Source organism: Podarcis pityusensis (genome assembly GCF_964106645.2).
Source record: "Podarcis pityusensis genome assembly, chromosome: 3".
Lineage (NCBI taxonomy): Eukaryota > Metazoa > Chordata > Lepidosauria > Squamata > Lacertidae > Podarcis > Podarcis pityusensis.
The window spans coordinates 69,873,617-69,900,527 of record NC_138026.1 but is presented as its reverse complement, the minus strand read 5'-3'; the positions used below and the strand labels follow the sequence as shown (position 1 = coordinate 69,900,527).

At 41.4% G+C, this 26,911-nt stretch overlaps 3 protein-coding genes across 6 annotated transcripts in view; 1 reads left to right on the top strand and 2 right to left on the bottom strand.

The window, feature by feature from the left end:
* Positions 1 to 8,871, bottom strand: part of PNLDC1 (PARN like ribonuclease domain containing exonuclease 1) — a 45,187-nt gene extending 36,316 nt beyond the window's left edge. For 3 of the 4 annotated variants that reach the window (XR_013984717.1, XR_013984718.1, XM_081000691.1), the window contains exons 1-11: positions 6,952 to 7,232; positions 4,996 to 5,053; positions 4,816 to 4,889; positions 3,950 to 3,983; positions 3,709 to 3,832; positions 3,236 to 3,324; positions 3,033 to 3,133; positions 2,056 to 2,135; positions 1,002 to 1,139; positions 559 to 628; positions 284 to 369 (exon numbers count right to left, since the gene is read on the bottom strand). Coding sequence is in view for 2 of the 4 variants with exons in the window: in XM_081000691.1 (XP_080856817.1) it covers positions 284 to 369; positions 559 to 628; positions 1,002 to 1,139; positions 2,056 to 2,135; positions 3,033 to 3,133; positions 3,236 to 3,324; positions 3,709 to 3,832; positions 3,950 to 3,983; positions 4,816 to 4,889; positions 4,996 to 5,053; positions 6,952 to 7,027 (930 nt within the window). In the remaining 2 variants the exon portion in view is untranslated. Of the gene's footprint in view, positions 1 to 283; positions 370 to 558; positions 629 to 1,001; positions 1,140 to 2,055; positions 2,136 to 3,032; positions 3,134 to 3,235; positions 3,325 to 3,708; positions 3,833 to 3,949; positions 3,984 to 4,815; positions 4,890 to 4,995; positions 5,054 to 6,951; positions 7,233 to 8,606 lie in introns of those variants that run through there. The other variant, XM_081000692.1, reaches the window with a different exon arrangement.
* A 1,097-nt stretch (positions 8,872 to 9,968) lies between these two features.
* MRPL18 (mitochondrial ribosomal protein L18) lies at positions 9,969 to 12,836 on the bottom strand. Its single transcript, XM_081000052.1, has 4 exons — positions 12,632 to 12,836; positions 11,910 to 12,096; positions 11,241 to 11,475; positions 9,969 to 10,193 (listed from the first exon to the last, which is right to left on the bottom strand). The coding sequence occupies exons 1-4, from the start codon at positions 12,699 to 12,701 to the stop codon at positions 10,122 to 10,124; spliced, it is 564 nt and encodes a 187-aa protein (XP_080856178.1). The 5' UTR covers positions 12,702 to 12,836; the 3' UTR covers positions 9,969 to 10,121.
* Positions 12,837 to 14,221: 1,385 nt separating this feature from the next.
* TCP1 (t-complex 1) lies at positions 14,222 to 26,750 on the top strand. The gene is made up of 12 exons (XM_081000047.1): positions 14,222 to 14,381; positions 16,254 to 16,339; positions 17,599 to 17,727; positions 20,449 to 20,546; positions 21,507 to 21,617; positions 22,558 to 22,739; positions 23,255 to 23,381; positions 24,531 to 24,706; positions 24,903 to 25,026; positions 25,351 to 25,543; positions 25,842 to 26,005; positions 26,366 to 26,750. The coding sequence occupies exons 1-12, from the start codon at positions 14,312 to 14,314 to the stop codon at positions 26,580 to 26,582; spliced, it is 1,677 nt and encodes a 558-aa protein (XP_080856173.1). The 5' UTR covers positions 14,222 to 14,311; the 3' UTR covers positions 26,583 to 26,750.
* Positions 26,751 to 26,911: the final 161 nt, after the last annotated feature.

Here is a 26,911-nt window from a genome sequence, read left to right as displayed (position 1 = left end):
AGACAAAATTGGAGTTTCCTTGCTCATTTTCTGAACATATGGAACTGCCAGGCTTTAAATTATTCTAGGCCAGTCTTGTCTACTCTGACCGGCAGGCCCACCAATGTTTTAAGCAAAAGGCATCTTTTAGCTGTAGCCAAGATCCTTTGCTGTGGACTGAACCTGGGACATTCGGCATACAAACTAGGTGGTTATTTGCTGAGCCATGGACCCTTGCATTGACACAGTGAGAGAGGGGCAAGAGGAGAGGCAATCCTGAGCATCAGCAGCCTATGAGAGTTACCTTCCAGGTGGCCTTTGCTATGTTCTTTGTGTCCATGACAACAGGAAACAGGGCATGTATGTTCTTTTTAAATTCATCGTAGTTTTCTTTTAAAAAAAATGAGAAAGAAGATGGCGATGTTTGCTTGTTAGTGAACAACTAAGCTGCTGACAGTAGCTTGACCAATAACCAGAAATAGATCAGTTCCTAAAGCAAAGGTGAGGATCAGGAGCAAGGATCCTACTGGGGAAAGGATACAAAAGTCTCTTTGTGATTAAAGCTGGAAGTGACATTACCAGGGAGAGGCTTGTAAAAATTCTCATGCAGATGCAAAAGATCCATCAGCATATTGTGTCCCACCAGTGGCTGCAGAGAGAAAGGTAAGATTGTCAAAAACACAGCACTGCTGAACAGTGGTTAATGTGAATATGTTTTATATTAGGCCCGTTAAGAAAGGAAATGCAATTTACAAAATAAAGGCCTAGCGATGATCAGTTTATTGAGCTTATCACAGATCACCAGCTGAATTTCAATGGCTCTGGTCATTTCATATATAAAAATTCAACCATCACTAGGCCAGTACAATTTTAATTGATATCACCTGTATAAGTATAACTTTATATATACATATTCTGTTAAGCTTTTCAAAAGTTATTTAGAATTTTCTACCACTGTGCCTTTACATCTGAATTGTTATTCTTTTATTTAAAAAAAAAACCCTAAAGAAAGTGGGATCTACCTTCTTTGCTTTAACTAGTGTCTGGAAAAGGTTGGTGAAACCCCTTGCAGAGAACAGAATTTGCTCTCTCCGACAAGAATCGTAAGAAGTATTTTCCAGCTGCCAACGATGCTGCGGACTTATCTTCTTCACCATCACCTGAAGCAAGACAGGACAGAAGCTGTATGTTGGCAAGTGTGCGCTTTGTGCACCACCTATGGATCAGCCCACATGCATAAACTGCTGAGATTTCATCACACCACCCTGGCCTCGGACTGCCAATTATAACTGTTGCATAAATGTACTTTGGTCCAGGAATGGCCATAGCAGTCAAACCAGCCACAGTTGGTCAACTGAGGCTTCCTGTGCCTCCAGTGACAAAGCTGGATCAAGAAGACCCCAAAACCACAAACTTGCTGCTTCAGATGAAGTGCAAACCCATCCCACAGCAGGCAACTAACCAATTTCTCAGAGTGCCTCCATCTTGCCAGGATTCAAGCTTAGCTTGTTATTCTTCATCTATTTCACCACTGCATCCAGGCAATGGCCCAGGGATCGCACAGCCCCTCTTGATTCAGATGTTATGGAGAAACTGAACTGAGTGTCATCAGTAGACTGGATATAAATAGCACTGGATATAAAATACTCCCTATGGCACCCCATAGCATAGTCGTCAGGGGGGTGAAAGGCACTCTTCCCAAGGCTGCTCTCTGGACTCGGTCCTGAAGGTAGCATTGGAACCACTGTCACTAGGGCTGAACCCAGATTGGAATGAGTCCAATTAATGAACAGATGTACCATAAATGGCTAACAGGGAGGCAGCCTAGTAAAGTATAACAGAGCCAATTTAGTGTTCTGCCTCCAGTAACCTAAAGACCTTTATTTAGAAAGATCTAACCTCAGGAAAAATACTAGCCAAATTGTTTTTATACACTCCTGCCAAAAGTTTAGAAGAATTCTCAAATATCTATATATGGAAACCTGCACAATGGTAAAGACAAGATGTCCGTATTCCTAGGACTTGGATGCCATGAATGCACCAGTTCCATTTTAAACACGACAATATGAAACTTACTTTTTGACCTCCTAAAGGAATCGTCCAAATATCTTGAATAGCTCGTCTTAGAATCAGCTGTATTTCAAACACCTGGAAGCCTATAAGAAGCAAAAACATGAACAGCATGATATAGCTTCATTGTACTTCACTAACACTCAGATGGCTGAATTAGAAAAATGGTACAGCATTTTAAGATTGCATTTAAGAAGCAGTTCCCTGCACTGATTTCACTACTGTCCAAGTCTATATCCAATTAAGGTGTTACAAGCAGCAAGACACACTCACACACAGGATCAGGCATTCAGACGGCTTTTATCTCTCAATTCACCACTGTACTATTTTAAAATGCAGTTTGCAGGAAGAGGATGAATTGTGAGATTCCACTCTCAACACATATGTTTTAAACCCTCCCTACCTGTTGAAAGATAGCTTTCCAGAGAGCAGTGTTCTAATCCTGCTTAAACTTCCATCTCAAGGCTAGTTTTCTATGGCAAGCAAGGAAGGTTTTGGGTGTTCTCTAATGTATGCAGTCACATCACCTGCATTTTGCAGTGGTTCTCCTAGAATCCCATGTTTTTCTGGAACATGTTGAGTAGTATACTGTATATCATTTTCAGGAGAGTTGTGGGCATGGAGGAAAAGGATACTGCCCCTGCAAGGGATACTATCAAGTCCAATTTATTTTCATATCCATTTTCTGTTAGGTGTAGTATACACACACTCTCTCTCTCTCTCTCTCTATTGAAGCTGCATCAGTGAAGGTGCCAGGTCTTGCAGTAGTGCTTCCCCACCACCCCAGAATTAAAAAATGGTACATAGCCTTATGTTCAGACTCACAAATAACAGGTACAGTGATAACAAAACAAAGGTTCTATTTCTCCAATGGGTGAGAGGGAAAGATACAAAATTCAAGGTGTGGGGCAAGGAGCAAGTAACAAATTCAGTCAAGGGCTGTGGGACACGAAATCAAAAGTGTCTAAGCTTAGGCCCCCTACCATATATATCGCGTAGAACCATAGAATCTTTCGCTTCTGCTGATGACACCCAGCAAGTTACTTCATCAATCACTTTTTTCAGCTTGTCCTTTTCAAAGGTACTGGAGATAGAAGAGCAAGGCAGCTGTTTGAAACTTGTGAGCCAGTTTGAACCTGGACTTACCAGAACGCTCCACAGACTCTCACAGAAAGATCAGTTTTACCTGTGGACCATCAAGTTCCCGGGCAAAAGTTGTTGCTGAAGTTTCTTCTCTTGTGCTTCATTCATGTATGAGATTCCATCTTTAAGAAACTTGGGGGTGGGGAGAGAAGGGAGGATAAAAGTTACACCTCAGAAAGTTTCTGTGTTAAAGGAATCTGTTCATTTGACTACACCAATCCTATAAGTGGCTGTACTCCAGTATTAATTTAAAAATTCAAGTGCTTTAAAATTCTCAAGTGCAACAAAGCTCCAGTTGGCAGATGGAACGACCCCTCCCTACTCCCGCACATGCTGTTCTGGGGGGTCCTTCCAACCCACCCAGCCTGACCCAATTTCAGGAGGTATGGGAGGAGCATATGGGGGGAAGAGGGAAACCCTGTTGTGCGAGTAGAAGACGTAACAGTAATTAAATGGCAAAACAAGTCCAAAAATCCACATTTTGTTTGCCTAGCCTATTTGTAACAGAAAACCTACCTTGTTGTAGTCAAAACCATAGTGAGACAAGAACTGAATGCTAGATGTTTGGAAACAGACCTCAGAATCCATTTGGCCAAATGTCATGGGAAGGAGAAAAAAGTTATAGGAATGAGCCACGTACCTGCAAAGAAAGCAGAATAACTAACAAGATTTCTGCCAGAGAAGGGCTGAAAGGCAGCATTTTTATCCCATGATCACCAGCTAAATATAACCATTGACAAGAAAACACTATACGTACTTGTTGGAGTTTTCATTGGAAAATATTGACAAACCTGAAAGAAAAATGTAAAATGTTATCACACAAAACAGGCACCTGCACACAGTGACATTTCGATCACAAATGTGTGTTCTTCTCTATTCCTTGGCTAAAGCTATGCTAGAACCATTTGCCTATTAGTAAGGATTCCACCCATCTAGTCATTTGCTGAAAATTACAATAGCAACCTTTCAGGTGGAAAGCTAAATTCGCCTTAATTTTAGCACCAAATACTGGCAGACATTGCAAGGAACCTTAGGTGTTTGTAGAGAGGCTATTTATGAGGAACTGATTTACAGCTATCTTGTTCATAGATGTATTACACTCCCCCATACTACCCCAAGAATCATGTTTGCACAGCAGATATCCAATAATTCCATCTTGACTACTTCCTAGAAGAGCCACAACCCCCCAAAATACCTAGAGAAAGAGACATCTCTGCTCTCGTAACACTGAACAAACAATGCAGGAAACAGAGTATTCCTCTAAAACAGAGTTGGGGAACCTTATCTCTTCACCCCTTGGTGGGCCAAACTTGGCAGAGCTGTCTGCCTTCAGGCGAATGACTTCATGGTAACATCAACTGATGCTGTGCTTTGCAGCCCCAATTATCATGACTTCAAAGCGCAGTGCTGGTCTGTTTAAAAGCCCCTTGGAAACAGCTTCATACCTTGCTCAAGGAGGGAGAAGAGGTAATCTGGACTTAAGTCCCTTTCAATCTCCCACTAGAACCCAAAATACGGCCACCACAAGCATTCCCACCCAGATCCTTAATGTCCCTCAGTCTCTCACTCATGCTGCATGTACAGGATTTACATTTGAGTTTTAGCAACTCAAAAAGAACTCACCAAGCTGACTCACTGTAAATTGCTGGACGCTCTGTCTGGCTTTTTGATAGCGCTCAGCAGGTGAATCAAAGAGGCTGGGAGAGAAGGGGGAAAATCATAAAATACTTCCATGTTGTGTATGCACCTTTATAGTACTCCTGTACACATCTTCTGAAAATACGTATGGTTAGACAAACTTACCTGTGCTGATTACTGGGTGGAAAGGTAGAATGCAAACCTGTGAACTCCATGTCAAGGCCTGCAAAATACAAAGAACAAATTGAACACAGCAAAGGGCAACAAACTAAACTATTTGCCTTCTCCACTACTACTAAATAGACTGAGCATTTTTTGTAATTTTATATTCTGCCGGTTCCATCAATGCTCTCAAGTCCTTTGCATGAGACACCAACTCACTATGTTTGGTTGATTTTAAGAAGTTTCATCAGAACTGTAACTATTATAGCAATAAAACTTTTGGAATTTAGATTTACCTTGATTGTTAGTCATGGCACAACACTAATGACCAGCTGCAAATAATCACTTTTCCTGACCCAGTTTTGTCACTGGAAGTCCAGGTAGCCAGGAGCACCTTTTTTCAGCTTTGGCTGGTACAAAACCTCTTGCCAGTCCTGGAATCAGATACCTGAACTATTGTTGACAAGCTACTGGTCCTTTCAAGACTGGTTTACTGCAATGCACTTTCTGTGAGGCTTCCCTTGTGCTTGCTTCAGAAACTATAGTGAATGCAAAATTCTACATTGTGACTGCCAATAAGAGTTAGATTTTGTCAGTATATTATAGCCCTCCTCAAAGCTCTACACTGGCTGCTGATTTGTTACATGGTCCAAGGTGTTATTAATATATAAAGCCCTCAGCAGCTTGAGAACTGTTGAAGGATCACCTTACTCCAACCTCTTCAACCTGCAGAACTGGGACTTTTAACAAACACCACATAATACCTCTTTAAAATAGGGATCACTCTTTTAAAGTAGTCAAACCTACACTCTGCATTCCCTGCCCTTTTATTTATGTAGGTGCCATTTTTGTACTGTTTGTGATGCCTACTAAAAACGTTTTGTTTAGGAAATCCTATCCAGACATGCAATTTTATTATGTGCATTTGTGCGGTTTTATTATGTATATTTGTTTTTTAACTGTTTATTTAATCACATTTTGATAAATTTCAGTACATCTACTTTTTTTTTTAAAGTTTGATTTTATTAGGTATTCTGTTTTGCTTCATGTAAACTGTTTTGAGACCTTTTTGATTAAGTTGTACATAAATATGAGTGTATGTTTGTTTTGTTATTTAGACCAGAGTAGGGAGTGCTGCTCTGGTTCGCCAGAAGCGGCTTAGTCATGCTGGCCACATGACCCGGAAGTTGTACACCAGCTCCCTCAGCCAATAAAGCGAGATGAGCGTCGCAACCCCCGAGTCATCCACGACTGGACCTAACTGTTGGGGTACCTTTACCTTTAAGGAGGGAGACGGCGCCTCCTCAGCTCCTCAATATTAAGAAAAATAAAAGATTTTACACTCCAAACAAGATAACCCCATGCAGCTGAAAGAGAAGTGACTGACCAGGTGCCAGGGCACCTCCAAAGTTGCCAGGTTCTTAATGATCAGAGCGATCCACCTCCCTTGGGATCTGGGAGCCGGCTTGCTTATTTACAGTATTTGTTTTTAAAGCCACCTATCCTCTCAACTCTCCTTCAGTAGCAGTTGAGAGCTCACCCCAGCCACTCCTGCTACTCTGAAGCAGATCTGCAAACACGGACCTTGGTTTCCCCTTCCCTAACGAATTCTGAGGACTTAACATGGCACAAGCCATGAGCATTCTGCTGAGGAATCCACTGGCTCTCCCTCCAGAACTAAAATTCCCAGTAGGCTTGCAACGATTGCCGTTATATTAGTTTAAGGACGCTAATCCTGGAGAGGGTGAGCGGGTTCCTATTGAGTTCAGTGGGGTTTGCTTCCATGCAAGCACGTCGAGGCTTGGACTATGGCAGATGTGCCCAGGGGACCCTTCCCTTCTCCTCCTCCCCGTTACCGCAGCTCGATCAGCTAAGCCCAAGGCCAGCCGAGGGCCATTGGGAGATGCCCACCCCGCCTTCGCAGGGATAGCTTCCCCCCACCCCCAGCATCTCCCTCACCGACAAAGTCGCAGCCGAGGATGAGCTCCTGCAGCTTCGGCAACTTCTCCTCAAACTCCCCGGCTCCCACATCCATCCCGCTTCCAGGCACACGTGCGAATCGAGGCTATTCCCGCCCCACAAGAAGAGCCGGGAGGAAGCCACGCCCATCGCTCGAGGAGCGACGCGAATTGCCGAGGCTAATTGGATGCGAGCCTTGGCTTCTGCCTCCCTTGAGCTTTTAAAGGCGGTCGACTAATGGGCTGCCGCCTCCCCAGATCCACAGAAACTATGCCCCTAGCAGATCCCCCCCCCCACACGAAGGCTTGCTCCTTGCATTGGGGGTGTTTTTACCCATGATTTCCTCCAAAAGGCTCAACTATTATTATTATTATTATTATTATTATTATTATTACTATCCCCAGCCACCCTGGGTGGCCTACAGCACATATAAAACCATAGTAAAACGTCAAACATTAAAAACCTCCCTAAACGGCTGCCTTCAGATATCTTCTAAAAGTTGAGTAGTTCTTTATCTCGTCAACACCTGATAATTTTAGGCTAAGATAATTATGCCTATTTCATTGTTTTCCAACATTTGGAATCAAATATTTCCATGCAGTAGGGCTATATAGGCAAAATGTGATTGGTGTTGTGACTATTTTCTGTTTTTTATAGTTGTCCATGCAACAATTTACTTCACAATAGCAGACGCCATCTGCAGTGAGAAAATTAGCTATGCTATATTTTAAACGGGCACCCGCAGGAAATAATAATAACAGCCTTCCTCAGCCTGATGCCCGCCTGCTATTTTTTTATAATAAGAATAATGGCTCTTATTAATAATAATAATAATTTACTTATACCCTGCCCATCTGGCCGGGTTTCCCCAGACACTCCGGGCAGCTTCCAACAAAATATTAAAAATACAATAAAGCATCAGACATTAAAAACTTCCCTAAACAGGGCTGCCTTCAGATGTCTTCTAAAAGTTAGATAGTTGTTTATTTCCTTGACATTTGATAGGAGGGCATTTCACAGGAACAGTGCAACTACCGAGAAGACCCTCTGCCTAGTCCCCTGTAACCTCACTTCTCGTAGTGAGGGAACCACCAGAAGACCCTCAGAGGAAGACCTCTGTGTCCAGGCTGAACGATAGGGGTGGAGACGTTTCTTCAGAGTTAATAACGGATCTCCTTAAAAAAGCTGTCCCAACAAAAATTAATGGGGCGCCTCACCCATCATTTCCCACAAAACCCCTTTCTCCTTGAACACCCACTTTCTTCCCAACTAGGGCTGCAGTGACTTTTAACACCGGCGTAGTCATCTGGAAAAACAAGCAACCGAAACTTTCCCTCATACCTCTTGATATGGGAAATGGCATCTGACTTATTTGTGTCACACGGTGGCTAAATGGACAGGAGTCATCCTTCGTGGAAATGGACAGCAGCGATACTGTATTAAAAAGTGAAGGGTTTGGGGGGCCCTTTTAAAGTTTATTTAAATGTTTATAAATAAAATGTGAAAGTATTTAAGCCCTGATCCTAAATGTAATCAGGACTGTTTACAAATTGGGCCTTACCCCATGTAAACAGAATTGCCAATAAAGCAGGAAAATCCTGTGTATGTAGTACTCAGAAATAAACCATAGCACATGTAAACTTTCAAATACTCACTTTGAAAGATTAAATTGCAATGTAACCATTAATCTCCAGACTCAAACCACTTTGGTTTGGGTAATACACCTCACCAATATACCGTGAGAAAGGTTGCCTGATGTATTGGTTAACTGACACAGTTGTTCAGAATCTTGGATAACAGATAAACAATGAGAACTTTAATTAAATACAACATTTCTGACTATGGGCCTGGTGACAGAATTAGATGTTAAATCAACCGTTCTAGTTTGATTTTCTGACCTTAACAAACTGAGGAGCAGAATAAATTAGGCTAATTCAAAGATCAAGGCTCATTAGTGCAAATGGCATGTTTAAATGCAAATGAGATCGACCGTAAACCTATTGTTAGCCTAACTTCTCCCAACTGACATTCCAGTGTAAGGGTGACCATGGGGCCTACTTGATTGTGGTATAGAAGCTATTGTCACAGTAGGGCAGGCATGTCCAAAGTCCGTTTTGAGGGCCTAATCCAGCTGCTGTGGCAGTATATGTCCTGGGTAAAATCCTAACTTTGGTTGGCCCTCACGCATGTTCACTTCATCAATCTGGCCCTATTTGAAAAAAGTTTGGGCACCCCTGCTGGATGGTGACTGAAACCAGTGCAAATGAATAGGGCAAATATGAACAGCTGCTGTCATAGGCCCTCATTGTAGATTTAAATAGTAGTCCCAGAGACAAATTGCACCGATTAGATTTTCTTGTCAAAGTGGGTATGAAGCTTATAACAGTAAACACAACATAACTAGTTTAGGTAAAGGACCCCTGGACGGTTAAGTCCAGTCAAACTAGACTATGAGGTGCAGCGCTTATCTTGCTTCAGGCCGAGAAAGCCGGCATTTGTCTGCACACAACTTTTCACATCATGTGGCCAGCATGATTGACCACTTCTGGCACAAGACGACACTGTGAGGAGTGCCAGAGCGCACGGAAACACTGTTTACCTTCCCACTGCAGTGGTACCTATTTATCTACTTGCACTACTTGAACACAACTATTCCTGTGCTCAAACAGTCCAGACTGGTCAAGCTGTTCATCTTGCTGAATAGTTGTGTGGCAAGAATAGCTGCAGAATACTAAACTGTACATGCAGTAGTAGCAAACAATAACTTTTTTCACTGTTACCACAGGCTAATTAATTTCTGTTTTGTTTAATCTCTCTCTGAACCTTTTTATATGGGGGTAGTTTTGATAGAAAAACAGCAAGAGTGCCCTAATCAAGCTTCAGTTTCATAGATCAGGACCAATGACCAAGAAGCTGTAAAAGGCAGCAGGAATACACTGCTCTGAAATTATTTCTAAGAGGTTTCAGCTGCAGCCCAATTTGTATAAAACTATATTTAAAAAAAAAATCACCAACAATTGCCACCAACATAATTTTATTAGATCTTTATTTAACATAAAATGTTTCAATAACATTCTAACATAGGAAGAAAATGTGTTTGTTTCCCCTAAAAATACAGAATTGCAGGTTTTTCTAAAGTATTTCTCAGCATCTTCTTATGAATTTTCAACTTATTCATAAATTCTTTGCAGTTCTTTCAGTATAACACCGCCCTCTGCCATAGCATTTTGGAATCTCTGGACCTTTTTTTAAAAAAAGAGAAAACAATTAAATCACAACCTTTAGTATATAATTTGTGTTATTATATTCAACGTACAGAATGTTGCAATTCTTAGATCCCACTGGATATATCAAAGTGACCAACCAGATGCCTCTGAGGGTATCATGGCTAATACCTGTTGAAAGCATTGACTTCCCCATTCTGCTCTGAAAGCCACCCAAGCCAGTGGCTATTACTACATCCTGTGGTGGCAAATGCAATAGGTTCAGTATTCACTGTGTGAAGTACTTCCTCTTCACTGTCCTGAATCTTCCAACATTTATTGGATGGCCCCAGGTTCTAATACAATGAGAGATGGAAAAGACCCTCTCTAACTGCTTTCCCCACCCCATGCATAATCATGTATCCACTTACTTTTCTTTAACCTCCCCCCTCCGCACAATATCCCCACAAAGCTGTAACCTTTCATCATAGGGGAGCTGTCCTTTTCCTATCGTTTGGCAGCTCTATAATATCCTTTTTGAGGTGGCGCAACAAGAACTTTACACAGTATTGTAACTGCCGTTGCACCACAGATTTGAAGAACAGAATTACGACTTTGCTGTTTTGTTTTCTTTCCTAAGGATCCCTGGCACGAAATTTTCATGCCTTTTTCACATCTGCCACATACCGAGTTGACATTTTCATTGAGCTATCGCCTATGACGCCAAGATCTGCTTCATTGTCAACCACCCCCAGTTCAGACCCTATTAGCTTATATGTGAAATTAAGATCTTTCTGGCACACATTCTTCCTTCCCATTGATTGTCCCAATCCTTCAAGAGATCTTTCCCTTCTCTCATGAATAATGCTAATTTCTCATTTTAGTGCTAGTGACATTTAGCAGCACTATACAGACATGTTTCACATTGTGAAACAGTACCCCAAGGGAGATTGCTTGTCATCAGTTGAACCGCTTAGCACTCCATTGTTAGAAATTGCTCAGTGAACAAGGCTGTTATAAGAGCTTAAAACGTAAGAGGAGTTTCTAGGTTAACAGAAGCCTAAAACTCCAAAGTAATCTACTTACCGCCTCACCACTTCTTTCCCATGGAGTTGTAGCTCTAATGTCCACAAAGTTGATTCCTGCTTCAAGACAGCGTTGTGCTAGCACACGCCCCACATTCTCACAGGCTGTGACATCTGAAGTACTATAAAGGTGCTTCTTTATGGCCCACTCTCTAGTGGAGGCAGAGACCACAATGCGACCACTGCAGTGCACAACATAGGCCTCCACATGATGCTGTGTTCGCTCAAGTCGTAACCTGAATTGCAAGGCACAAAAAACAGCATTTCATTATTTTACTTCAACAAATATTCTGATATAGTATCAATGACAAGTTTCCCAAGAATTCTATTTATAGTGGAGAACCTTATGCTTTATACCTGGAACTCCTCCCTGCCAATTTCAACACAATACCACCTCTTCCTCTCTCCAAGTCTCAAATCAAAACTCAAACACTGCAACAAAGCATACAAGGCTTAGATCCTCTGCTCACAGAGATGACTGTGAAGAGGGCTGAGATTCAGAACATTGAGCATGAGCCTGAAAACACGATAACACAATTGCTCTCTGCAGATTAGAAGAAACGTATCAGGAGACAAAAGAAAAGCTTTGAACAAAAAAATATTGTCTCTTAGCAAAATATTCTTCAGATGTTTGTAGAATTCTTCTGTGCTTTACATTTTCATAACCTACCTATTCCAATACTCTTGTTTTGGCCATGTGGTTTTCCAGCCTCGCTCTTTCCGTGCTAGAGATAACTGTTCCAAGTTACGTGGATTACGGTTAACGAAGTCAGGGGCAACAATCTCATTTTCTCTTGTATTCTCTTCATCTTTGGCAGAAGGTCTGGAACTGGGAATAGAAGAACTACATCTGATACCTAGATGAATAAAGAATAACTAAAGTTTAACACAACCCATGCACAGAAATATTTCCAGCGTACAAGGTCAACAAAACCTTTGCATTATGTGACCTCAGCAAAGATATTTGTAAAACCAGGTAGAAGCTTACTGCACAGTAGCTCATCCTTTGAAAGAAAAGGGGGAGAGGGAAAGCCATGCAGCTTTGTTAAGGAAGAAATATTACAACAAGTACATATTAAGTTTCTACTAACGGGAAGTTGGGGATCGATCCTTAGAGTAAGACGTGCTTGAGTTTTCCCCGGAACACCCCAGGTGTTCTAAAAGTCAGCAGACTCTCAGTGAGATTTACTCCTGAGAAGATATGCTTAGGATCGGATCCTCGAACACAAACCTAGTAAATATACGATTGAAAGAAATTTAACCGAAGTCAGCTTCCCAGAAAATATATGTACAGTATGACCAGACTAGAAAAGGCTCCCGTTCACTTAAATGGGCTCCTTCCCCAGGTTCCATCTGAATTCTATATTAACACTCAAATCCAAATCTCAGCACCTTGAGCAGCTGCCGGGAATGCCCTAGCCACGATCCTCGGCTGCAAAAGCCGCCACCTCCTCAGTGCCATCACGCCGGGAGAAGCACACGCTACAGGGCACAGGGCAGCACCATTTTTACAAAGGGAAGCTCGGAGCTTCAGCTCTACCCCTTATCTCTATCTATATGCAAACCATAGGAAAGAAAACCCGTTTCCGCCCCGGGGGCGGGGGCAAGGCACTGCCACAAGTTTGTAACCCTACTTCTGATTGGTCAATTCAAGGAAATCCACCCGCTTTCCGCCATAGAAAGGTCCTATAAACGAACAGCGCATCGAGTTGTACGGCTAGATGTTGGGTCCACAGACCCATAGCTTTCCGAGAGTGTAGATGGGACCGTAGTTTTCGAAATGAGAGACTTGATATATTCAAAGACTTCCCTCTTCCGGATTGGAACTGAGATCCGCCAGCAAAAATAAAATATCCCCTATATCTATTGTTGGACATGCAACTGCGCAGCGCTTTCAGCATGTAAAAGGAATGCAAGGCCTCTGCAATCAACTGACGCAGAATTTGGGTTGGAAGAGGAGTTTGCAGGAGGGCAGTTTATGCAGTTTTACCACTGCTACAGCCCAGCGGCGTTTTGCACGGAGGATTTGGAAAGGAATCTAAATCAGTCTCATAAACACATCTCTAACCTGCGATATTTCAATCTTAGTTCCCTTAACCTACAAGAATGGACTATATTGGCATTGGACTTTGCATGCCTTAAATGCTTAGAAACGGAGCGGGGAATACACGAAATAAGATCTGAATTTAAGAGAGTGGGAACGACTTTTTGGGACTTGGGTTCCGTATAGGAGCCACTGAAAACCTCTCCTTCTCCTTTTCACAGCTAAAATTGGCTTTTCCACCGAAAACCCAGAATCCGCCTCTACAATGGGATTTCCCTCTACATTTTCTTTTATCTTGTCCGTAGATTCGATCGAGGCTCACAGAGAGAACAGTGCGCTCATATCCGGCGCAGCCTTTATTACGTAGCAGTAGCGGTCCGGCGCTTTTTCTTACGTCTTCGATTTCAACACCAACCCCCTGTAGCTTGATTTTGTCAATCCAAAGTGCGCTTGCGCACTACGGCTCTGATTTTTCTGTCGTTTGTGAAAGGGTGCGGGGGGAGGGGGCGCTTGCCGGAATGAATTCATGAGATTAATTTCTGAACTGTACAATAATAAATATATATAATAATTCATTGGAATATCACTAGCTTTCCCCAACATGACAAGCTGAGGGGAGTCTCAAGCAAAAGTGGCTTCAAAATGGTTGGGAAAGGCGCTGATGAGACTTTTCCAAAGGCGCTTATTCAACCTGGGGAATTCTCCTCACGCGAGCATCCCCGGATCCCAGCCACTTTCTAGAATCTTCTAGAACACATATAACCGCCTCACTTGTTGCTACGCAACAGGAAAGACACGCTCGTTTGCGGCGCAAGGTCCAATCACCATCCAAAACTCAAAAGACAGGCCTGAGTAAACTTGTGCCCCGCGTTTTGATTGGTTCATCTCTTACGCCCTTCCGGCGAAGATAACGCTAGGAGCCTCCCAAGGACCGCCGCCTTGAGGGGCGGGCTTACCCAGGAAGCCTTGCGCCGCGAGGTCTGCAGTGCTGCACGCGCGTTGCCGCCTCGCTCTCTTTGTTCGTCAAGATGGCGTTCGACGGGCCTTTGGCGGTTTTCGGAGAGCGGGGCACCGGCGAGCATGTCCGCACGCAGAACGGTAAAAATAAACGAAAGAAGGAATGGTCATTAATTTCATCGGGGCCTTCCGAAACCCTCTCAGGAGGCTAACGGTGGCTTCGCCTCCGCTAGGGCTGATGGGGCGGGCGCGTGTGTGAGGCGGAACCGGCTTCCCTGCGCTTAACGGGCGCGCAGAGAACGGGCGGCCTTTGGCCAAGGCGGCGAACGTTGAGCTGACCCACAGGCATCCCTTTCCTGAGCCTCTAGAGAGGGGGAGGGATCTGTCGGGAGGATCAAACTGAGAGCCACTTGTTCAAGTCTTTTTTCTTCTCGCCACGACTCGGGTCTCGCGTTCGTGAAATAATTCGCTTTTTCCATGTGCGATGGAGCCGCTCCTTTTCCGTCAGCCTCCGCGAGAATTGGCGGCTCGGTGGCTGGGGGGAGGGGGGCGCGCAGTTCGCTTCCTTATATGGCAGGGCTCGCTTCCGAAGCTCGTCTCTTTGGTCAACCACATTGCTAAGCCCGATTTGGATGCATTGAGGATTTATGAGAAACCATGCCGTGATATCGGCAGCCCACTCCTATTCCGGTAGGAAATGTAACCGATTGAAAAAATAGGTTTCAGGAATTTCAAAGCAGAACCACAAAAAGAATAATTATTGATGCTAATTTGTAATTAAAACATTAAATTGGGATGTAATTTTCAATTTCACGTGGCTCCATGGGTTAAAAATTTTGTCAGAGTGTAATGCACACAAGAGAATCTTAACCTATCAGTTGACCCAATTCCATTAGTTCAAAATAATGTCATTTAAAATCTGTACTAGTGTTATCTTGCAAGATAACGTTGAAACCACATTTTCTTTTAAGAAGTGCTATAATCATAAACTGCTGAATAGGTTATTATTTTAAAAATCACTGGTGACTAGATTTAGGCTAGTGAATATAGATTTGTTTTAAGCTAAAAGTTACCTGTGTTTTTCTCATTTTACATGGAAACCCAAGTAGTGGTAGATCGTGTAACAAGTAGAGGGGAACTTAAAAATCCTGATCAGCATTGTCTTTCCCCTTCCCCATTGAGATCTTGCATAGATATGTTTATGCTGGCATTTGGTTTATCTGTGGTGAGAGGTTGCATTTTAATCTTTAATACAAGTTCTGTTGGTTTTAAAAACACATTTGAGCCTTATTGTGCATATTTATAACATTATAAACTGCATTTAATCTATTGAATTAAAATATATAGCTATTTCCCCAAGCTCAGGTACAAGTTTATTTAGAATCTGTGCTCGGATAGGAGTTGGACCCTTCCCATTCTACTGCCACTTATTTGCATTACCAAATAAGAGGTTATGCTTATGGGATAAAGAAAAGCCTGCCATAGTCTAAAGGAGAAGAATGAACACTGTCTTCCTCCTATATTAAATGGCAGAACATAGTACAGTATTACAAAGACAGCAAATGTACTTCATTGCTTTTGGACTGGTTCAGCTGTGCACATGGGGCTGAGAACATTTAGACACACTGTGCATGGAACTGTTATAATGGATCTGTGCTTACACTAGAAAATGCCTATTACAAACTCTGCTTGTGTGGTCCATTCCTTGTGAAAAACTGGATGAATTGTGTGAACAGAGCCTACTTGAGGAGGCTCTGATACATCTTAGAGGTTCTCTGCGAAACACGTGTTCCCCCATTCAAACCATGTACAAATAACATTGAGGTACAGTATTATTATAGTTAAATACTAAACAAAGTGGTAAGTTTGGTTTTCTTAACCAGAATTAACTACTTTTCTAAAAGGATTTGATTTAAATAAGTGTATATATGGCAGCATCTGTATCACGTAACCTATTGTTTAAAAAAAAACCGACGCTATTTGAGAGGAAAATGTATCTGTTTTTCTGAACAGTTATGGCTGCTGCTTCCATTGCCAATATTGTGAAGAGTTCTCTTGGCCCAGTTGGTTTGGATAAAATGTTGGTGGATGACATTGGTGTAAGTAGACACTATTTTCTATGAGTAAATTTTAAGAGAAAAGTGCACTGTGCAACCAAGATACGTCTTTCAGTAAGTCTATAAAATTAACCTGAATTAAACATGTTTTTTAATGTGTTTCAGAGGTCAAAATTCACCAGGCACATTTTGTACCTGGCTATTGGCTACTTAAGACCAAGTAAAGATGGTTGGGCACCAGAATAATAATAATAATAATAATAATAATAATAATAATAATAAATATTATTATCTGGAGGTGCATGCCTGGGGATCATTGCATCTGGACCATTTTCACACACTTACTACCCCATTCTGTAGAATTTTATCAGTTATATTTTATCTGCACAATCAGAATTAATTTCAGGAACCAAAGTACTATTTCTGTGCAGCTTGAGCAGGAGCAGTGAACAACATCATGGTTAATTGTTGTAGCTTGTCTTCACTTCCCCCACCCCACTGCCCTACTCTCAGTTGCAAAGAATATTCTTACATTATGAATGGTCATTACTGTACTCAAATAATTTCCATAACTTGTTGGTCACAAGGGTTTGGCTTAAAACAGAAGTGTGTAAATATACATGCTAATTCAGTTATCCATTCTCAGCAGCCTTGCAAAATATGGGCAAAATGTCCCTTTAATGGGCACTTAATTAAGACTTGTTGGACTTTGGCTCATCGTAGTCAGAGTAAAAAGCAACCAGTCTCCATCCTCACTTTGAAGCTGAAAGGGGTGGGTGGTGATTTTCCCAGCAGCTTCATAGTTATCCCTGTCCTCTTCTCAGCTCCAACACTGAAAGGAAAGCTGGAGGTTATTTGGTAGCTATATGACCAGAGTGTGCAGAACCAAACCAGTAAGCTCACCAACTGTTCCTTCTCTGAAGCAGAAAAATAAGGTGGGGTCTTGCTTGGTTGCTGCTTGGTAAAACCTGCAGCCAAAAACAGACTGCTTAGTGCTGATACTGTATGTTGAGGGTCAGCCCTCCCAGCTCCCAGCCTGTCCTTACCTCAGGAAAATCGGATGGGGGGGCCCTTCCTTGGCTGATGTTGGGCAGAGGAACTTGGCAGCCACATTTTCTGACAGCTAGAAATGTTAGCCCAAAACTAGGGACCCCTGAGCAAGTCCCTAGCGACCCTTAAGCAGTTCTTTATGATTATTTGCATATTTTTCCTATTATATTTCATAATTATGATTAATGTTAAGTAACAGTCGTTTGTTTATTTATTTATTTATTTATTTATTTGTGTGTCTGGAATATTAGGATGTGACCATTACGAATGATGGCGCAACTATTCTGAAATTGCTGGAGGTAGAGCATCCTGCAGCAAAAGTTCTGTGTGAACTGGCAGAACTACAAGACAAAGAAGTTGGAGATGGGACCACCTCTGTGGTATGTGTATGTTTGTAGATTCATGTGCACTGGAAAAGGGCTGGGAGCACAATACTGTTCTGTGCTGTCCCACTCAGGTCTGCTTTGAAATCTAAGCAGCACATATATGATTTATTTTAGATACATAATAAATTAACCTGCTGTATTGATGTTTTAAAAATACTGCAACCACTTAATGTTAGGCTTGCTATGTCCATTTTTTCCTTAGCATAGTTTATAAAAGCCTGTTTCACATAAAGGATTATTCATTTATTGTTGTTGAAACGAAGTATGCTCAATCAACTTGTCTAGCCAAAATACCATAATTAACACAGCCTTGATAAACAGTTTAAAAATTACATACTCCAGCTTAATGTGTTTGAATTAGAACTATAATAATTTATTATTTATACTCTGCCCATCTGGCTGGGTTTCCCCAGCCACTCTAGGCGGCTCCCAACAGAAAATTAAAAACACGCTAAAACAGGGGTAGGCAACCTAAGGCCCGGGGGCCAGATGTGGCCCAATCGCCTTTTCAGTCCGGTCCACGGGTGGTCCGGGAATCAGCGTGTTTTTACATGAGTAGAATGTGTGCTTTTATTTAATATGCATCTCTGGGTTATTTGTGGGGCATAGGAAGTCATTCATTATTATTTTTTTCAAAATATAGTCCAGCCCACCACATGGTCTGAGGGACCGTGGACCGGCCCACGGCTGGAAAAGGTTGCTGACCCCTGTGCTAAAACATCAAACATTAAAAACTTCCCTAAACAGGGTTGCCTTCAGATGTCTTCTAAAAGTCAGTTGTTTATAGCCTTGACATCTGATGGGAGGGCGTTCCACAGGGCAGGTGCCACTACTGAGAAGGCCCTCTGCCTGGTTCCCTGTAACCTCACTTTTTGCAGAGAGGGAACTGCCAGAAGGCCCTCGGAGCTGGATGTCAGTGTCCGGGCTGAACGATGGGGGTGGAGATGCTCCTATAAAAGATCTTGGGCTGTATCTAATGTTGTACTAGCAAGGTTCCACTGGTGCAGTAGCACTTAGGTTTCCTTTCCTCCTCTCCTCTTGCACCTCTGGAATCTACTCTGGAAGGTCCTCCAATTCTATAGAGTTGATTTTGAGGGCACACGGCAGGCTAGAGGGATATGAGATGAAGACCAGTTGCACACACAGACATCCCTAGTGCCAGAGGAGCTGCAGCATTAGATATGGCCCATTCTCCCATGAATTATCTTTAGACAGGTTACTCTCCTGAACCCACTTAGAAGGCTACCTGTGTTTACTATTATAACTGGAGGGAAAGTCTTCCCATTTGACTACCACTTATTTGCATTACAAAATAAGTGGCTATGCTTATGGGATAAATAAATGACTGCCAAAGGTCTGAAGGAGAATATGGACAATGTATTCATCCTATATGAAATGGCAGTACATACTCTTAATTAATCTGGGCATGCTTATAGTTTGGATTCAAAGAAAACACACCTGTTACACTTTACTGTCAGAAGTATTATTCTTTCTTGCAAGTTCATGTAAGGGGGTGGTGCAATTAAAAGATGGAGTAGCTTGAGGCAGAAGAATAAAGTTTTTGGGACTGCATTGGCTATTCTGAATGACAGGCTGGCATCAGTACAGCATAGGGATGAGTATACTCTCTTCTGTACTCTGAAATATGCTTATTCGTTTTTTCTTCATCGTGCACACAGTGATTTACACAAAGAACTCAGTAACCTCTCACATTAACATGAGAACAAACCTTAGTTTTTATCTGTCTGCTTTGGCAGTAGCCAGAAGTAACCACCTACAAAGGAAACAAAATGGGGCCATCATTTCCCCATCCCCCAGCAAGCAAAAGTAGCAACTTCCTTTTCGGAATATTTGCCTGGGAAAGCACTGCAGTTGTTAAAGTCTGCCCCAGCAACAGAACCAACAAATACAATTCTTAGACCATATTTGGATTCCATTTCTGTAGCCAGATTTAAATGCCTTTGGGACAACCCATGTTCCACTTCTGACTACTTTGGTTATTACTGATAGGGTACTAGAACTGTGTCAAAATCGGAGGGGAAGCAAATGAATAATGCTGTGCATTAAGAGCCTTCTGTTTCTTCACCCAGTTTCTGGTCCTGCTTGCCACAAGACAACAGGCATATACTGAGCTATGTTTATCCTTGCATCATCATCTACAGGCCTTTTTTTTAAAAAAAAAACAAAACTTCTTACCATGTCACTTCCACCTAGCCAAGGCTGGTTGGGGATCAGGTTTTAGGACACATACATGTGGTTCTTAAGGAGCAGACATCTGACAGGATATGTCTCCCTTACACAGACACTAGGTATTCTCAAGTGCTTATCTTTTGAAGAGGAAGACATTGCAGCCATGGACTTGGGGTGAGAACTCAGTTCCCAAGCTGTGAGAGGAAATGGGCCCCATACAGCAAAAGCTGCTGCTGTTTGCAATGGTGGACAGGATAAGCTAGGGCAACTGTGCCAGGCCAGCGCCAAATCCTCTGAAGCCATGGAATCTTGGAAAAAGTAGAAAGGATGTGAAATTTAATTTAATGGTCCCTCCAGGGCCAGCAAGAAGACCTGCAAATGATACCTTCCATCTGCTAAAGAGAATGAACTTGTCACATTAAGACCATCATTCTTTTTTCATTAAGCTCATGCTTTGACTATGCTGTAATTTTTTCACAGAATAGCTTGCATATTGTTAAATTGTGTCTCTGTTATTTCTAACAGGTGATCATTGCTGCAGAACTTTTGAAAAATGCAGATGAGTTGGTTAAACAGAAAATTCATCCCACTTCTGTCATTAGCGGATATCGTCTCGCTTGCAAGTAAGAAAACTGTTCAGTGGTGAAATCTACTGCTGAGCAATTTCAACCTTCCCTGTTAAAGTTTTATTGAATCTTAAGATTTTTATTTTAGGGCAGCGTGTTATTTTGCCTCAGTGACAGCACATTTAACGGCCCCAGCCATCACAAGAAAGGTGGATGGCAAGTAGGGAAAGAGCACTGGTGTTATGCTGCACGTGGAATGTCCTTTGTAGGGAGGCTCAGCTGGCTCTCACTTTGCTATCCTTTTGACACCAGGCAAAGACTTATTTTATGTAGGGTTTTTAACATACTGACAGGCCAATCATATATGCAATTTATGCTGAAGGTAAGGAGAGAGACATTGGCAGAACAGCTGCCGTAGGCTTTATGTGTCAGTATTTGCTAACCTGATGCTTTCCAGGTGTATTGGACGAAGTCCCATCTGTGTGTGTGTGTGTGTGTGTGCGTGCGCGCGCGCGCTGTCTAGGTGTACCCAGGACTGATTCAAATGTCCTCTTCATTTCACAAGCCTGCAGGACCACGTTTTTGTCTTTAATCGCTATCGGAGCAGCAAGTATGAGAGAGGTTGTTGCACCTGCAGAAGGAGATTTGAGATGATCAGCCTCCTTTTGCAGATGTATGAGATCCATTCTGTCTGTGACCCTCACACACCCTCTAAGCCACCATAGGATGGCAGTCTTAAGTTGCTGTGATTAAGCTCATTGATTCAGGTTGTATTTTATTCTTTGCTGGGTTCATCTTGGTTGTTTTATATGTTGCGTAGTATTTTAAAACTCTTTCATAAGCTATCCTTGGAATGATGGCTGGCCATTGAAGGAAATAACTCATTTTCAGCATTTATTCCATTTTTAAAGAGATGAAATTACTGTTAATGTTATAATTTCTGTAAGTAGTCAAAGCATTGAGAACATTAAAATTAAATCATAACTAGCTTGTAAAAATTGTGCTTTTATTCAACAGGGAAGCAGTTCGATACATCAATGAGAACCTTGTTATTAACTCAGATGAGCTGGGCAGGGACTGCCTTATTAATGCAGCTAAAACATCAATGTCCTCCAAAATCATTGGAATGTATCCTTTCAGTTTGTGGAAGCAAAGTATTGAGTGCTACCTTGAAGAGAAAAATAGCAATTTTTCTTAGATATTGTAGCCTTATTAGACTTTACCAATTGGTGGGCTCTGCGTTGCTCCCGGACGGGAGGAAGGAAGTCAAATGACACTGAGGGTTGGTTCAGAGAAAGAGTTCTTTATTTCTGCTCTCCGGAGCAGCAGAAAGGCACTTGCGTGGTCAGTCCACAGCAAGTCCAAAGAAATGAGAGATTACATGCAGTATATATATCCTCCAGGCACCCTCTTCCCCACTTCCCCAGGAATCGAGGCACGTCAGCTTGTACACGCAGGTTGACATCACAGATGTTCCTGCTCTGGTACTCTTAACCATAGAAGGGTTTTCCTTCCTGTACTTCTGACCATAAAAGGATATTCCTGTTCCTATACTCTTATCTTGGAGCAAGAGGTCACCAACTCCAAGAACACACTCTGGCGCTGTTCCCGGACTAGGTCTGTGCGTCAGAGTGTGGTAAGATAAGACCCAGACATGTCATCCCTACTCCACTGGAACAGCCAAGGTCATCCATTGCTGTGACTGATAAAGGAGAGAGCTTTGTTTATACAGCTGTGTTCTTGTTATGCATTTTGCTCAACAGCTCAAGTTGACGCGTTTTAGAAATGCTTCCTTGGAGAAAGAAGAAAGGGGGGGGGTCCGTTTCAAACTGACTACACAGAAACCCATTCCTTCAATATGTAGTGGGGGAGGTATAAAGGCATGGTCTAATCCTGATTGACATTCCTTTAAGAATGTCTTTCCAGAGAACTTGCATATGTATAATGACTTTAGTCTTAGCTACTATGAAACCCTCTTGGATATTTATAATGTCTTTTTAATCTGAGATGTGCAGTAAATTTAATAGATGCTCAACTGCTCCTATTCTCCTTAACGGTTTTCTTATAGTGACAGTGACTTCTTTGCCAACATGGTAGTGGATGCTGCACTTGCAGTAAAATACACAGATTCAAAAGGGCAAGCACACTATCCCATCAACTCCATTAACGTTTTGAAGGCACATGGTCGCAGTCAGAAAGAGAGCATTCTTGTGAATGGCTATGCGTTGAACTGTGTTGTGGGCTCCCAAAGTAAGGTCACATTCTTATCAACAAAGCAATAGAGTTTTGTGTTAGCAGCAAAGACACACATGCACTTCCTTTTTCTGAGGAATCCTAAAGTATTAGTAGATGGCATAAAATATAGTTAACACTTCCATTTAACGTGAAAGTATGATACTAAATAAACGGTAGGAGACATTTGGTCCTCTTCTGTGTCGGGCTGCAATTCTGCACCCTCATACCTGGTAGTAAGCCCTCTGAATTTAGTGGGACTCACTTTTTAGTAGATGTCTAAAGATTTGTGGTGTAAAAGTGTATCAACCAATAATGCACGATTTGAATGGATGGACACTGATTTAGACTAGAGGGTTTATGAACAGAGTGGGTTTCAAGAAAATGAGTCTTTGGTGATTAACTTTGTTACAAGAATTACTAATAGCACATTTTAAAGAATATTCCTAACTTGATTTTTAAAAATAATTTTGAAATACTGTATTTTAATAAACAACCTAGGATGTGTGGTATGTTTTTTCTCCTTTTTAAAGGTATGCCCAAGAGAATAGTAAATGCAAAGATTGCATGTCTTGACTTCAGCTTACAGAAGACTAAAATGAAGCTTGGTGTTCAGGTTGTAGTCACAGATCCTGAAAAACTGGACCAGATTAGGCAGAGGTATGCTGTGGGGGGATACTTGGAACTAAAATGATAGTGTGTATATATAGGTTTCAGGCTTGTCTTAGATAGTGAAACATGTTTAAAAAGAACCAGGGGCAAATACGGAATCTTAAGAATTTTGAAGCAGTGTGTTCCAAACTGTATCACTATTCTTGGAAAGAATCAGCTCAATTCAAGTTGATTATAAAGAGCAGCAGCAGATTTCTTTTAATTAAGTGTTGGTGTGTGAATCTAAGCTTATGGCTAATTTGAAATCAATTAAATTAGTTTACCTTCCCACAAGTTTGCTTCCTCATCTACCTGAATAAGGAGCTCCATAATATTTGTAATTGTGTGCCATAACTGAAAGCAGTAGAGCTGCCTTCTCAAACCTAGTGCCTTCCAGATGTTTTGATTTCAACTTTTATTATCTGACCAGTGCTCATGCATGGAAGTTTTAGTGCTAGTAATACCCTGGCAGGCACCTTACAAAAAAAGGCTGCAGTAGGGCTACATCTGATGTAGGGGTCTTTTTGTGGGGTCTAGCAAACTTTGCATCAGAGAATGGTAGAGTTGGAAAGGACCACAACGGTCATCTAGTCCAACCCCCTGCAATGTAGGAATATTTTTGTCCCATATGGGGCTTAAACCCATCATCCTGAGAGCATAGGACTCTTAGCTTTACTAACTCAGCTATCTCACAGGCTTATGCTTCTGTCTATTGCTAGACAGCTGGGTTTGGATGGAAAAGTTGTATACTTTATTAATTTACCAGTCTCTGATAGCGGTGATGCATGTTCTGGTAACCTTCAAATGAGACAATTGTATAGTATGGAGAGCTGTCTTTGAAGATGGTTTGGAAACTGCAGTTAATCTGAGATACATCTGCAAAGATTTTATATGGGACTGGGCATTATGATCACATGTCAATTGCACAGGCGTCCAACTCATTTCAAAATGCTACTTTTGATCTTTAAAGATATTTAGCAGAGGCCCTGTATGTGTGTCTGGAAAGCATTTTATATGAAATGGATATTAATATAATTGGGAAGATAGATCGCACATTAAATCGCAGTTAGTTTTATGGAGTATTTTATCTTTTCAACCACTAATTTCATATTTGAGTTTGTTTCTGTTTAACTAATGCATGCCTACTCTCTCATGCAGAGAGGCTGACATCACTAAAGAGAAAATTCATAAGATCCTGGCCACAGGCGCAAATGTCGTTTTGACTACTGGTGGAATTGATGATATGTGTCTGAAATATTTTGCGGATGCTGGTGCCATGGGAGTACGCAGAGTTCTAAAAAGAGATCTTAAACGCATCGCTAAGGCTTCTGGAGGTAACTACAGACATCTCAGCTTAACATCACAGCTTGCTAGTCTTGTTAGTAGTGAAGTTAAATATGTAGAAACACGTTGCTTACTGCCACTTGTTGGACCTTAAAAACCCAAATACGAGTGAGGTTGTTTGGCACAATGAAAGTGGCTTTTGTGAAGCATACTAAAGGCCTTGTTTGTGTGTTGTTTTTTTATAAGCCACTCTGTGTTCAACCCTGGCAAATCTGGAAGGTGAAGAAACTTTTGAGGCATCAATGTTGGGACAAGCAGAAGAAGTGGTTCAAGAAAGAATTTGTGATGATGAATTAATCTTAATCAAGAAGTAAGAATTATTCTCTTGCATAAAGTATTGGCACCAGCATATTTTGCTACATCTTTTGAAATTTCATGTTTGATAGTTGCCATGGTGCCTTTTTAATTGTGTGAACATTTATATGTGTGGGATAGATTATTTTCAGTCCTCTGTAATTAGTTTGAGACCATGAATTTTCTTGATAAACCTGGACACAATTCAGTTGTTGTTAACTACATAATGAAAAATGAGTAACTCAAAAATATAGCTAAATGGGGTTGGTTAGATTAGCTATTAAATTTTTTGATAACTAACTCAGGAATAAGGACCTTTCACTTTGTCTTTCTGAAACAGTACTAAGGCACGGACTACAGCCGCCATTATATTACGAGGGGCAAATGACTTCATGTGTGATGAAATGGAGCGATCCTTGCATGATGCTCTTTGTGTTGTCAAAAGAGTATTAGAGTCAAAGTCTGTGGTTCCAGGAGGTGGTGCAGTTGAAGCAGCGCTTTCTATTTACTTAGAAAATTATGCAACCAGTATGGTAAGTTTGTAGTTAATAAATGTTTGGAAACACTTCTACCTGTGAACTTTGTTTTATTGTAGCTTTGGAGTTCTTTTTTTCTGTTGAGAGCAGCCATAATTCACTTAACAATTGTTGAAAGATGCATTGGGAATTTTTAAATGTAAGATTGATTTTAAAAATGGATAGGTTTATTCTGAATACCTATATGGGATCACTTCAACTAACTTTCAGCACAATAGACTATTTATTGCTAATAAGGCATTGTTCTTTTGCATTATAGTTCTGAAATGCTAATATATAATTCTTTTTTAATTAGGGATCACGTGAACAGCTTGCTATTGCAGAATTTGCAAGATCGCTTCTGGTTATCCCAAACACTTTAGCAGTCAATGCTGCTCAAGATGCTATAGATCTTGTTGCGAAACTCAGGGCATTTCACAATGAAGCTCAAGTGAATCCAGAACGCAAAAACTTGAAATGGTAAGTGTCAGTGCAGAAAGAAGTGGAATTGTTTGTCACAAGCCCAATGACATATAGCTAATTCTAGTCTTAAATATGCCAGCACTCAATACAAATCATCTTTAAAAAATGACTTAAGCCCTGTGTCTGTAGCGGCAGCTTTGCCAAGGTAGGTTTTTCTGGTGGTGTACTTCGTTCAGGTACAAGGTTGACAAAAATGGATAAAAGATTGAGGAAGAGCAGAGGAACTAAATGTTGACTGGCTCTCGCTGTATCAAAAATGTTACAAAATTGGGATTAAAAGTTAGCTCTTCATTTGGGAATATTAAACCAATCTAAAGTTTATGTACCTATCTAAAACAATTAACTTTGTTTTTAAAGGATTGGTCTTGATTTAATCAATGGAAAGCCACGTGACAACAAGCAGGCTGGTGTATTTGAGCCTACTGTGGTTAAAACAAAGAGTCTGAAGTTTGCAACAGAAGCTGCAATTACTATTCTTCGAATCGATGATGTTATTAAGCTTCACCCTGAAAGTAAAGGTGATAAAGGCGGATGCTATGAAGATGCAGTTCATTCTGGAGCAATTGAAGACTAAATGCATTTTTATTCCAACTGTTCCTGTAAAAGTCTTTGTAGTCTTGTATGTACAAGTGTGTTAATGAAGCTGTTGCACTTCTGCTTAATTACTTAAAATTAAAAAATGGCTGTGTCCTCATATTTGTTCTGATATTTAAGCACGCAATAAAATGCAAGGTGGCTAAGAGCTTTTGAGGGCTTAAACTGAAGTCACTATACAATGCTTTTGGTTCTCTACACCAAGGAATGCTGTGTAGTCATGCCTAGCGCTAAAGTTCCAGTACCCAAGGTGTTTGCTTTGTGCTGGGGTGGGGCAAGCAACAGCTTAACTTTTCCTGAAGTAAAGAG